This window comes from Protomyctophum bolini (genome assembly GCF_963924005.1).
Source record: "Protomyctophum bolini genome assembly, chromosome: 20".
Lineage (NCBI taxonomy): Eukaryota > Metazoa > Chordata > Actinopteri > Myctophiformes > Myctophidae > Protomyctophum > Protomyctophum bolini.
This window is the reverse complement of record NC_137881.1, coordinates 13,070,131-13,083,470: the sequence shown is the minus strand read 5'-3', so window position 1 is coordinate 13,083,470 and position 13,340 is coordinate 13,070,131. Positions and strand designations below refer to the sequence as shown.

The window sequence follows — 13,340 nt, the reverse complement described above, 5'->3', positions numbered from 1 at the left end:
ACTGTACATGTAAGTCTGTGTGCATTTCCATCTTCTGGTCGTGAAACATGTGCCACCACCAACCTCTTCCTGTGGCGACTCAGAGTCCAGATTGAGCGACAGGTACATGGCGATGTGCGGGACGTGACCGATGGACATCTGCAGCTCCGCCGTGTCCTCTCCCCACAGCAGACGCACCAGCTGGCTGACGGGCGGCGAGCCCCTCGGCCTGCGGGGGGCAGACGGCGACTCGCCATCCCCCTTGACCGCCTCCTCCACGGAGCCCACCGTCTCCAAGGTCAGCTTCACCTGGGAGGGCGGGGGAGACGGAGGGATGGTTAAAGGCCTATTCATAGTCTAGAGGTGACCACTGAAAACTACAACACATCTCTGTTTTTACTAACCACTGTTTCAGTGGTCACTGGACTATAAATAGGCCTTTAAGGAACAATGGATGGAGCCTGCAATGAAATACTGCCTTTATCCAAAGAGCTTTACTACTAGAGAGAGAGAGAAAATAGACGAGAGGTGAAAGGGAGCGAGAGTTACTAGTCGTCGAAGAAAAATAATATGATAAAGAGGAGGTACAGAAATGTGGAAAAATAAGCGTAATAGAGAGAAAGAGAGAGAGAGAGAGACAGAGAGAGAGGGAGACAGAGAGAGAGGCACTTATCCAGCAACCGCATGGTGTTGTCCAATATTGTACAGTATGTGATGCGTACGGTTTTCTGTCCTGGCCCTGAGAACCTAGTTTCCCCATGCAGGCACAAACAATTCTATTGTGTTGTGCAGTTGTGATCATCACTCTTTCCACTGTAGCCCTGCCATCCAACACCTCTGGGAGCCTTCATTCATCATAAACACAGCAGCGTTTTTTGGCAGAGGGTATACTCTGGATAACTGCAGTTTGGCGCAGGATGACAGGGTTTTGACAGTCATCATCATCACACACAGCCAATATTCATTCACATAATCCAGCCCATTATGGTGTCCCTACCAGGGTGGGATATCATTACCACGACCATCAAGCCACCACCACCCCAGACCCCACCATCCATCAAACGCCGGGGAGTCGGCCGACTATGCCGACACACATTGGCATCAGCCCCTAGTACTGTATATGCTTCGGCGTACGACGAATGGTGAAAACAGCCGATATTATGTGGGGGTGATGCAACATGTTCTGCAGCTTGTAGATGAGCTATTTTTGACCGTTTTTTGACAACATAACGTCATGCCCCGAAATGGGGACGCCAGGGTGAAAGTGAATTTTAAAAAAACTCACTTGGCCGGTGAAACAGTAAAATAAAAGAACTGGCCGCCGCTGTGGTCATTGGACGGGAATGAAAAGTCTTCATTTCCTGTCTTGGTTATGACAGACAGTTATGCGCTCCTCACGGGATTCTGTCCTTTTCAAGGTTTTGGTTGGGCGGCTCGTAGGAAAATACTTTTCTTGTGTGATGTGCCTTGTGCCATGCCTCCAAAAGGGGGAAAGGTAAGGTCCCACCCTCATGCCTTCATTCACATCCACTCAGGAAAAGGTGGACGAGAGAGAGAAATGCTTTATGTTTGGAGAGTGAAAGTGAGACCAACATCTAGCCCTATAAACACAAAATGAGAAAAAGCAGGCATCTGTGTGTGCGTGCGCATGCGTGCGTGCGTTGCGTGTCTAAATTGAAACCAGATTGCCTCTGGCCCGAGACACAGTGGCAAGACAACAGAGAGGCCATCGTATGTCGTCCTCTTCAGCGTTCTTGTACCGTTAGTTTCCCTTTCCCAATTCCTAAGTTGTTACTGTTAATTTGCACAGACGTCCACACCGGTGGAAAATGACACCGCAGTACACAGAGAACCCAGAAAACCCAGAAAACCAGCACGCCGCTCATACCTCGCACGTGGAAACTCTTCCAGTCCTGATGAACAACAGAACCAAAAGGTGAAGGACGTAGGTAAGATCACATATGGTATGACTGCAGTGCATACATAGGCACAGACCTCATTGTACAAGTAGTAAAATATAAATAATACAATATTCACATTAGAATATATATATATATTTTATATATATTCACATTATGTGCATTGCCGCCCTAGTGTAGTGGTTAAGGTTGTGGGTTCGAACCCTGCCTTGGAGTCGACGTCAGCCTGTCCTGCATGGACGGGGTGTCCGGATGTAAAAACAAATCAATTTGCATTACCAAAATCAAGACCAAAATACACTCTATAGTATAGAGTCTGTACTATATGTATAGGCAAAGTCGCCACGTAATCAATCACCACACACACTGAATCTATTTGCTTCACACATGGTGCAGACTTGGCGGCCGAAACTTGTCATCTATGGAGGGGCCTGTTGAGGACCTGAGTTGATATTAATTAAAGGAAACTAGAACCAGAGTGTGTGTGTGTACTGTGTGTGAGTCGGCGACTCAAGGCCTCAGATAAGGGGGACAGCGGTGGACAAAAATAACTTTCACCCAAAAATAAATAAATATAGCAGATCTACAAGCTCACAACAGTGAGGACTGAGGAGCCCTTGAGCAAGGCTACTAACATTACTACTTTGTGCGCCTTAAGTTAAGACACACCTTTACTCCTTGGCTTTTAATTCTGTTTGAGAGTTCTGTGTTTTTGTTTGGCTTTGCTGTTATGTGTTCCTTTTTACTGTGTGGCTAGTGTCTCTATGTTTTAGCTTTACAGTGTATTTAGCTTTTAACTTTCTGTACAGCACTTTGTATACCTTGAGTTGTGAAATGTGCTATATACTGTAAATAAAGTGGATTGGATTGGATATTGGCTATTGATGAGATTAAACACCAAACTAGCAGCTCCTACAGTTTATTATTGTAGTTCTATGTAGTCTACAGTAAGTTCTATCTACGCCATCACAGTTCCATTCTCACACGTTCATGTTCGGCCAATATATGGAGTACCTTTCCGTCCCAATTACGTACTGAATTAAACTTACACGACGGACATAACAAACTACATACGAAACATCCAAATGCTGACGTACACCTGTATGTATGTTGACATAATTTCTCTGCTTGCACCTGTATGAGCGAGTGGCAAGTAAAACCCTCTTGATTCATAATTCTCCTGATTGTACAGTACACACATACCAAATCAGACACCGTCACCACGACACAAGCTACAGTAATGCGACGTGCATATGGTAATGCACTGTTGTGACGAAAAGAGGGCTGAGCCAGAAGGCAAAGCTCTCTGTCTAACGAGCAATTTTCGTTCCTACTCTCACCTATGGTCATGAAGTGTAGGTCATGACCGAAAGAATAAGGTCGTGAATACAAGCGGCCGAAATTAGTTTTCTTCGTCTGGTGGCTGGCATCTCCCTTAGAGATAGGGTGAGGAGACTCCCGATCCCGACGGCCTTTGCTGCAATGTCTTCCCCCCCCCCATCTCTCTCCCCATTTCCGGTCAAATTACTTTCAACCTATCAATAAAGGCAGAAAAAGCCCCAAAAAAAGAGATAGGGTGAGAAGTTCAGTCACACGAGAGAGACTCGGAGTAGAGTCGCTGCTTCTTCGCCTGGAAGGGAGCCAGCTTAGGTGGTTTGGGCATCTGGTTAGGATGCCTCTCGGGCTTCTCCCTAAGGAGGAGACGCCGGGGCAGACCAAGGCGCAGTTGGAGTAATCACATCGACCCACTGGCCTTGGAACGCCTTGGGATCCCCCAGGAGGAAGTTACTAATGTTGCTCTGGAGAGGGAAATCTTTTCTGGAGCTCTCTGGTGGAGCTGTTGCCCCCGCGACGTGACTACAGTTAAGCGGTTGAAGATGGATGCATACGGTAATGTTTACTAGATGGGGGACAGGTGGGTTTGCTCTGCTATTCTGACTCACCAATTAGACTCGCCAATGTGTCTTTGTAGACTGTAGACTGCCAGCTGTGACTAAACCACAGCAGCCGTTCATGTCGCGTGGTGACACTCCTTTGCGGCCATGGCGTGCCGTGTATACAGAGCAAGTAACGGAACACTGGTTTTAGGCGCACACACGAAAGGGTTCTACAGCACATGCGGTATTAGTGAGGCTATCAAGTAGTAACTCTGGAGCTTCAAAGCAGTGCAGATGTTACACATTTCAGTTCAACAGTGTCATGTTATTCTGTTTCAAGGGGATTCAAATGATGAGAGAATAATATCACAACTGGCTTCTGGGCGTTTGATAGCTGACATATGACATTCAGGGAGGGGATGCTGCTACCCGAAGCGCCTTGCAGTACTTACTGTAAGTCTGTACATTTATTTTAGGATGGGGTCCAGCCCCCGGTGGGAAACCAATCCACACAAATGGTAAATGGTGCATTTATATAGCGCCGTTATCCAAGGCACTTTTACATATATTCACCCTCTCACACACACATTCATACACAAATGGCGGCGGAAACCATGCAAGGCAGTGAAGGCACCAACCTGGTCATCTGGAGCAATTAGGGGTTCAGAGTCTTGCTCAAGGACACTTCGACACTAACTCTGGGGCAGCCCAGGTTTGAACTGGGAACCTCCAATCCAGCCATTCTACCCCTGAGCCACCACTGCCCCTACACAACTCTGGCAGTGTTAGTGCTACACTCTTCCCACTGAGCTACAGTACACAACCTATCACACATAAAATTAAAAATGTTCAGACGAATTGTTCTGAGGGCACGGTCAGACATGAAAAAATGTTCGAAAATTGCCAAAATGGCCAAACCATGGATTCTGAAAATGACTGGGTGAGGAGGCCGAGAGAGCTAACTGCAGCATTTTCTCTTGTCATAAATAACAGGGACGTGGTCAGACTGACGTATGTGCCCTCATTGGAATTCCACTGCGTCGATGTAAGTGATTTAGGATTCACACATGGTGGGCAGTGGGCGCGCGCGCACACGCACACGCACACACACACACACACACACACACACACACACACACACACACACACACACACACACACACACACACACACACACACACACACACACACACACACACACACACACACACACACACACACACACACACACACACAGTGTTCTTCTGGATTGGACTACTAGGAGATCAAATCACTCATGGGAAACTAAACTATGAGAAGTTGTTTTCTGTCCCATTATTATGTTTACTGACATTTGAGCTGTGGACTGAGGGGGTCTTCCCATTGTCCCATGTGTTAAGACCCACCTACTCCCTGAGGGGGTAGGAATGTATTTAAGCTGAAGTCTGACTGAGTTGTGTTGAGTCAGTACATAATAATGTAGTTTCATTTGTTCTCAAATACTTTGCCGTTTGTCTAAAATATCTCGTCATTATTGCATTGTTCTATGAGGGGAAACGCCAACTATTTAATTCACTTCGGTTACTTATCTTTAAGGTCTTCCATTATATCTGTATAATGATGAGGATACATGATAATAGCAATCACTTAATTGGAGACATAAACCACACAAAATAAACCGTCAGTCAGCAGGACAACTTTACTTTACTCGCTGAATGAACCACCTCAGCAGCTGTATTGCTCCATGTATTTTGTTTTTCTTCCAAAAATCTTCCTCCGTTTTATTCCTACAGTGTAATTTGCTCTCCGGCTGCATGTTCTAATCAGCCGGGCTCTCTCTCTGTCCCACCGCGTATAATGGCCGGCTTCCTGTGGGTCTGCAGAAAGAAAAAGTCGCTTCGCGGTCCGATCTCACTCCACCACGAACACCATCGCCCCCCCGGGCCACACTCTATCATTTACAAATTCCTGCCCTTTTGAATTTGAAGGTCTGCTTCTTTGGATGAAAAAGGAAATGGAATGGAGACTCAATTTAGGGTGAAACTCTTGTTTTTTTTAGCTACCGATCAAAAGCGTAGTTTCTCAGTAATTCATGGTTTCCTAATGGCGAAAGGCGCTGATTGGCACTTTTTATACACATTTTCTTGGGACAGCCGCGGTAGAAGCAACGCGACGGAAAGCCACTTAATGTCTATATCTGCTGATCCGGTTTATACTGTAGTGCGTGTGCCGACAGGCCAAGATTTTGGAAACCTAAGTACTACCTTGTGGATTTGGGAATCAAATCCAATGTGGAAAATGCATGGCTCTCCCAAGGGACAGACATACACACATACTTAGATGGTAGACCGGCGGTTACGAGCAGCCTGCCCCAGCCGGCGTGATTTCTGGTAGCGAGGTGCGGGTGCCGGCGAAAACAGCCGGTGGATCATATTGGTTCACCGATCTGAGAACCCGCTATGCGATTTTCCAATTGGTTTCTCCAAGTTTTTTTTGAGCCGAATACGAACGAAAATAAAAGCCTGGGTACCAAAGCTAGTTAAAGAGGGGCTACAATAGACATTATGAAGTGTTTGTTTCAATATGTGGTAAAAAGAAAAAAGTCCTAGGGCGTTACAGATCAGACAAAGAAAATACAGTATATTAATAACTTAATAACTCAATTGCTTTTTTCTACAAAATGTCTTTTGCAGTGTTTGAACGAGGAAGGATGAACATTTGTGGAATATCCAGCCGAAATCACGTTGCTACACATTGGGCACTAGCAGAACTGCTATGTTCACTATTTGATTGATTTGAATATAATTATATTTATTCCCATGCAAATGGCTCTGTGAGATACTGTACAAAACCTGAATACCTTATTTGACAAACTTTTTAAATGCCGTTTATTCTGACATTTAAAACAACATTTTTACGCTTAAATTCTACTGCAGGAGACAGGCTCATTTTCACGCACTCACCTGTGTTGGTCCTGGAATGCAGGAAAGAACCCTCTCAATGTTCTCAGAGGACACATCCACATCATCCACTGCTATGAGCACATCACCTGAGGACAGAAAGACAGTCACGTCAACGGAAGACGTCAGAAAGTCAGTCATTTCACCTGAGGACGTAGGTGGTAAGGCCATACAATGGATGTATTTAGATAACATTTGTTCAACACATCAGCAAATTCGGTTATCAAATATTTACATGATCTTTCTAGTTACTTGCCTTCAAGTCAGAAAGGATTTGACAAATTTAGCGTAATCACGGGAGGACAACAGCCAGATGTTTAGTGCATTATAAAGATGAACAAGAATGACTTCAATGGACTTATTTGTCCATTAAAGGCAGGCTTTACCTGCATGTGCATGTGTGCAGAAAGGCATACCACCATCTCTGTACACAGAGCTATTTCAGGTATTTAAACTGCTCTAATTGTTAAAGCATGGAGCAGTGCAGTATAAAAGTTGCATTACACAGTAACTTGAGTGGATAGTCATTTGTGGTGAAACACAACTGGCATTCCTTTGTCTGCTTAGAACACAATGATCAGACCAGATAGCAGAAAATCACTTCAGTATATGCCTGCCTCTCAACAACAGACAGCCTTGAGGACTAGCTACCATTTCATTTGCACCAGAATAGAAAGAAAAGACGTACATTATTTCAGTGGGAAAGAATAGAAAGAAAAGCCACACATATGAATGGCTTACGGTACATTATTATTGAGCTAAATTCATGGTCTGTGCTCAAAACCAATCCAAGTTATTCAAGAGCTCATAATTAACCAAAAGTATATGGCGCCTGTAATCATTTCCCATCTTGAATGTTTTCTTAGAAAACATCAACATCATTTGCAATGCACATCCAGCCTCACCAATAAGGATGTGGCCACACTTGATGGCCGGGCTGTTAGGAACCAGTCCATGAACAGCCAGCCGCTCCTCCTCCCTCCTGCTCCCTGCAGCAGGGTCTCCTGGGCCTCTGGTCCAGGACGGCCGGTGCACCACTCCAAGCAACGCCTCCAGCAGGCCTCCCCTGTCGGGCAGAGGTGTCGAGGAGGCGCCTCCTCCTCCGAGGCGTTTAGGGTTGAGGTAGACACACACCTCCTTCAACCGCTGCGGCTGGACCGTCACACCCTGCCTTTGGCCCACCTGGTTCTTCAAAATGGACGCCGGCGCCGGTCGCGACGGCAAATCCGAGCCGTCTTTCCCCGGCTCCCCTCCTCCCGCCCTGCGCTGCGACGGACGGCGTTTCCTCCCGAGGATCCTGGCCAGCCTCTTCTTCAGCTTGGGCTCTCCTCCTCCCTTCGCTCTGGAGGAGTCGGAGCAAGGTTATTATAGTCAACTAAAACTCACGAAAAAACTAAAACTAGAATAAATAAATACATTTTCGTTAACTGAAACTAAATAAAAATTAGAAAGGGCAGTCCGCTGCCCCCCCAGGTTGGCAGAGGAAGTGTAGCGCCCAGGATTACATTAGATAATTGGCACTGGGTGAAAAAGAAAACTGGGTTACAAAATCGTGGGATAAAAAATATTTTAAAAAAAAAAGAAAAAAGGGAAAAGAAAAACGATAACTACCGGTAACTGAAACTGTATTGTGTATTTACGAAACTAACTAAAAACGAACTGAAATGATACACAAAATGTCCTTTTGTTTAGTTTAGTTCATCTAATCTGTAACTGAATTTTTTAAATGCTATCTTTTGAGGTTTCTATTACACAATACTTACTCTGGCCCTTTTCAATCCTGCACCTGACAGTCGACTTATTCATCAGGTGCAGGATTGAAAAGGTCTGAAAAAACTAAAACTAATGAAAACTAAACTAAAACCAAACAAAAATAAAAAATATATAATAACTAAAACTAACTGAATTAGAAAAGAATATAAGTCAAAACTAAACTAAAACTAAACTTAAATGAAAAATCCAAAACTATTATAACCTTGAGTCGGAGCGCTGCTTCCTGTTGTTGTTCCGCGATTCCGTGATGACCTCCGCCTCCTTTTCACTGAAGCGAACGTGATTGGTGGAGGCGCCGTGACTGGCGGCAGCGGCCCTGGCCAGCGCGGCCTCCTCCTCGCCCTCGCTCAGCTCCAGGTAGAAGAGCTCGCCGTTCTTCTGCACGTCGTCCAGCCATTCTGGTTCCAAGTCACTGAGGGACAAACGAAGGAATAGGCTGCGTTAGCCTCGCGTAGCGATACTAAGGCCACATTTACACTGGCAGCCAACTGTGGCCTGAATCTAGCCTGTGTCAGATCTGTGCCACATCCAGATTGAAATCCGATGTATTTAAATAAGTCTAAATGCAGACAGGTCACATGAAATCCGTTTTGAGTCACATTCAGTGGCGGATTCAAATCTGATTTGAGGAAATCCGTCTCAGTCTGAATCAGGGGGGCAGTCAGACAGATATTTTGTGAAGCTACTAAGGAAATCGGGATTTCCTGAAAGTTCCTGTTGTGGCGCTGTCATTGGGCCCAAAAAAACCCATAGCCCCATAGAAGTCCATGTATTTGGGCCCAACTTCACCTAGACTGTATTACCTTAATAAACATGGTCATGAATACTTTCTGCTTCCAGTCACTAGTTTAAAGTCTCATTTCTAATGTCATAATATTCTTTTTGGAAAATTATGGTCCCATTTATAAAAATAATTACCATAAAGTCGTGTATGTTCTGAGGGGCGTGGCTACCGTTACAGTCTATGATCGGGATTCCCCACCCACTCGAGTCAAAATAAAAACCAACGGAGAAGAAGGGGGGAAGTCCCGCCTCGTTGTCTGGACCAGCCAATGGCCAGCTGGGCCCAAACGGATCTAGAAAGATGGCGATGTACAATTCAAGGACTGACAGGCTTCCTTTTACGTTGATGTTAGACCCGCGGAACGCTTTGTCCATATTTTTTACAGTCTATGGTCTGAATGCAACAACCTGATCTAAATCAGATAGATTCCATGTGACTTGTTTGTGTTTAGACATAAGTCTACACAATTATGTAGGCCTAGAATAAATGTTATTTTGATCAATGTTTGCCTGTTTTCTCTCCTAATGGTACCAACATCAATACAGCATGCAGAACTGTGGACAAAATCTTATCCAACGACAACAAAATATATACGGTACTTTTTGGGGTCTGCAAGGCTAAAATGTCATCAAATGGTGGTCTGTGGCTCAAATGCTGAATAAATAAATGGGCCGTGATATGAAAAGGGTTGAAAACCACTGTCATGTAGAGAGATCAGTAGGCCTAATGCATGGTTTAAGAACATCCGTCTCTGGAAGCCCATGTGGTGGTGCTTCCCGGTTTCCAACGTCTGTCTCAATAAAACAAAAACAAAATATACAAAGGTGACTGCCAAATGGTTTGTTCAATAGCTTGCAAATGACAAGGGAGAAACTCTGTTTCTCACATTATCATGAAATGTGCAACGGCTAAAGCTTGTATATGTATAGAACGTTGCCATGTAAATGTAATAATGTTAAATTATTTTTTTGTTTTTTTGTCCTCCTCCTGAGCACATTTTGATTTCTATCCCGGGGCACTAAATGAAAGAAAACAACAGGCCTCTCATTGGTTTATAGAATGAGACCAATGGAAAACCACACAGTCCAAGCAACAACCAAAAAAGCTAAGTAAAAAGAACAAATTCAGCTGGACTTATTTTCTTTCTTTTGGTCTTTCTAAATGAAGCCTTCGGCGAACGTGTGGTAGGCAGCTCAGAAAAAACCACGTCCATAAATTCACTGAGGAGGACGGCGAATAGCATACAATTATTTAAGAAGGTTAACCGACTAAATTGAAAACATTTCCCCAAAACTATGAAAAACGAGGGGAGGAGAGAGGGGGGAGAGAGTTGGGGACACTCCCTCTCTAGGAGGCCTAAGACCCATACACTTTATTACTACTATACAGGCCTACTTTGTACTTTTATTTCTTGTAAAAACCTCCAACCACTTTTACAACCATGTCTGTTATGTCTGTGGCGCTCTATGTGAGCAACCCAACACGCATTATATTCTTTGCCTGGGCGAACTTGCTTCGACTACAAGGCAGTGATTTTGTGACGTCTGTCATAAACGGGCTGCACTTAACTCAACTTGACAAACACTCAAGTTATCTACACAGACTACACATGCCATAATAGACGGATTTGCTCCAGCAACCAGCGAAGCAATTCCGTCAATTACCATCCCTAGAGGCAACACAACAGTTTGCATATCAAATTGCAGCTTCCCTGGTAGCCGAGCAACTCAAAAACGTGAATATGGACTTCACATGTAGCCTGTCTGTATAGTTGAATTAATAATCAGGATTTAACTACAGTATACTAGATACATATTTTTAGAATACACTTTTCTGTGGTCAGGTCTTCTATTAGATCTACTGTAGGCTACTTCTACTGCATAAGAAATCAGATGCGTGCATATTATAGGCCATAGGTAGGTCAGTGGTTTTCAACCAGTGGTCTGGGGACCACCAGTGGTCCTTGAGGGGGTTCCAACATTTTCCCCAGCTAAATGATGGAGAGTTGGTAACCAAATGGACCCTTAATTATATATCTTTAACTCTTAGTTGTGTGTTAAATGAAACCAAATGGACCCATAAGAAGGGTTTCATGTTACACTCTCAAGAGTTAAACTATTGTTAAATATCTGCATTACTTAATTAACAAGAAGTCTACACAATTAACGAATGTAGAAGAATTGTTATTTTGACCAACGTTTGCCTGTTATCTCTGCTATGGTACCACATCAATACAGCATTGAATTGTGGACAATATCTTTATCCAAGAATAACAAAATATTGAGGTAAAATCTCATCAAATGGTGGTCCATGGCTCAAATACTGAATAAATAATGGGCCTTGATATGAAAAGGGTTGAAAACCAAGGCCATAGTTAGGTAGTTATAGTGTCTTACTCAGAGTAACTTGATGATGTGGATTCAGTGTCAGTATCACTCTCGTTGTCTTCTCTCTCCTCTTTCTGAAACTTGCGATCAACAGCGCTCTCATCCGGCCTGTTCGAGGACATTTTTACTACAACGGCGGTTTTCGTGCACTGTCTGAAGAGCTATGTTTTGTTCCTGAAGTGACTAAAATGTTGCTGATGAAGTTTTGCGAGAGCGAGGAGTTGATCATGTTTCCTTTCCTCGCCATGTTGTTGCCACATACGGGGCTCTCCGGACGGACCACGTGACGTGAGTATTTTCAACGCGATTGGTCAACGACAGCGTTGCTCCTGACAACAGAGATGCTCTGCTAGTAACGCACATTCGAGGTGTTGTCATGGCACATTTAGTTTAATTACGTGACTATAGTTTGTGCTGATTTAATACGCACTGGTAACTTGAAATTACTTGGTTGGTGTTTGGAAATTGTGGCATTTTTTCCATTTAGTGGATATAGTCTAATTTATATTTAAATATAGTGTTTAATTTCAAATTATGACACATTTTCTGGAAATTGTAAAACATCACTGGATGTTTTACAATTAAATTGTTAACAATTAAATCAGTGGCCTGGGGCCCAGGCCACTGATTTAAGTGCAACACTCTGGCACGGGCAACTAGAATTTGCACGTGCAGTGACTGTGTCATGAAAGACAAGTTGACTTGGCATCTTTGGCTCCACGATCCACTTGAATAATGCATAAAGCAACAGCAACTCAGCAAGCACTACGACAAAAAATAAGGTCGTTGACTCGTTGCGGGGCGATTAAAAAACAAACACAATTGGCTTGTTTAGGGATATCGAAAATTACAAATGAAATACAATTCGATGGATAACATTCAAGGGGCTGAATTAATCCACTGAATAATATGCTTAACTGTAATAAATTCTCTCACCCTTGCCCCCCTCATTCGATCACCCCAGTGCACTGCACGAGTTCTTTAAATCCCCTCCGGCATTCAGTCAACTAAAACTTTTGACAAAAGTAGCCGAAAACAATGCCATTTATTTAGCAATTAAACCATTTAAAGATAGCTACTAACTTAGATCTGACTCACCTGTAAAGGAGAACACTGCGTATAGAATCGAAGTCCTCTAAATTATTAGAGAATGATGCTCCATCCGCAGAAATGCTGAACATTATTTGTCTTTCATGTTGTCGCGAGGTCGACGAGTGCGTTCAGTAAACATGTTCAAACAACGGGGACTATAATATATCGCTATAGTTTCCCCAATATGAGACACACAACTTTAAAACCTGCAGCTCTGCCAGCCAGCCAGGTCCAGCAAACAATAGTGTGGCAGAATAACCCTCCTCAAACTGTCAAACAAACCTGACAATAACAATATTTGTCTATAATTCCTCTGCCTGTCTGTGTCCGAATGATGAAGTCCTCTCACTCTGGATCCTCCTCTGTCTCCTAGAGGGGGGAAAAAGTCCTCCTCCTGTTTCTCACGTCAATCACTCGGACTAGTCTGGACCTGATCCAACTGAATAAAGTAAAGTGCCTTTGAAAGGGTTTGAGTACTTCTCCAGACCAGAGACCAGACCAGACTGCTTTGGATTCATTGAGGATATTCTATTCATTCAGCCCGACCCGACTGGCTGCTTTCATTGGCAGGTGGAGTTAAGAAGACTCCC

General features: G+C 43.9%; 1 protein-coding gene across 3 annotated transcripts in view; it reads right to left on the bottom strand.

The window, feature by feature from the left end:
• Positions 1–13,204, bottom strand: part of intu (inturned planar cell polarity protein) — a 38,691-nt gene extending 25,487 nt beyond the window's left edge. For 2 of the 3 annotated variants that reach the window (XM_080792392.1, XM_080792393.1), the window contains exons 1-5: positions 11,668–11,893; positions 8,690–8,899; positions 7,620–8,056; positions 6,718–6,803; positions 64–288 (exon numbers count right to left, since the gene is read on the bottom strand). In XM_080792392.1, the coding sequence (XP_080648518.1) occupies positions 64–288; positions 6,718–6,803; positions 7,620–8,056; positions 8,690–8,899; positions 11,668–11,780 (1,071 nt within the window). In that variant the 5' untranslated portion in view covers positions 11,781–11,893. Of the gene's footprint in view, positions 1–63; positions 289–6,717; positions 6,804–7,619; positions 8,057–8,689; positions 8,900–11,667; positions 11,894–12,756 lie in introns of those variants that run through there. The other variant, XM_080792394.1, reaches the window with a different exon arrangement.
• Between the last annotated feature and the right edge of the window lie 136 nt (positions 13,205–13,340).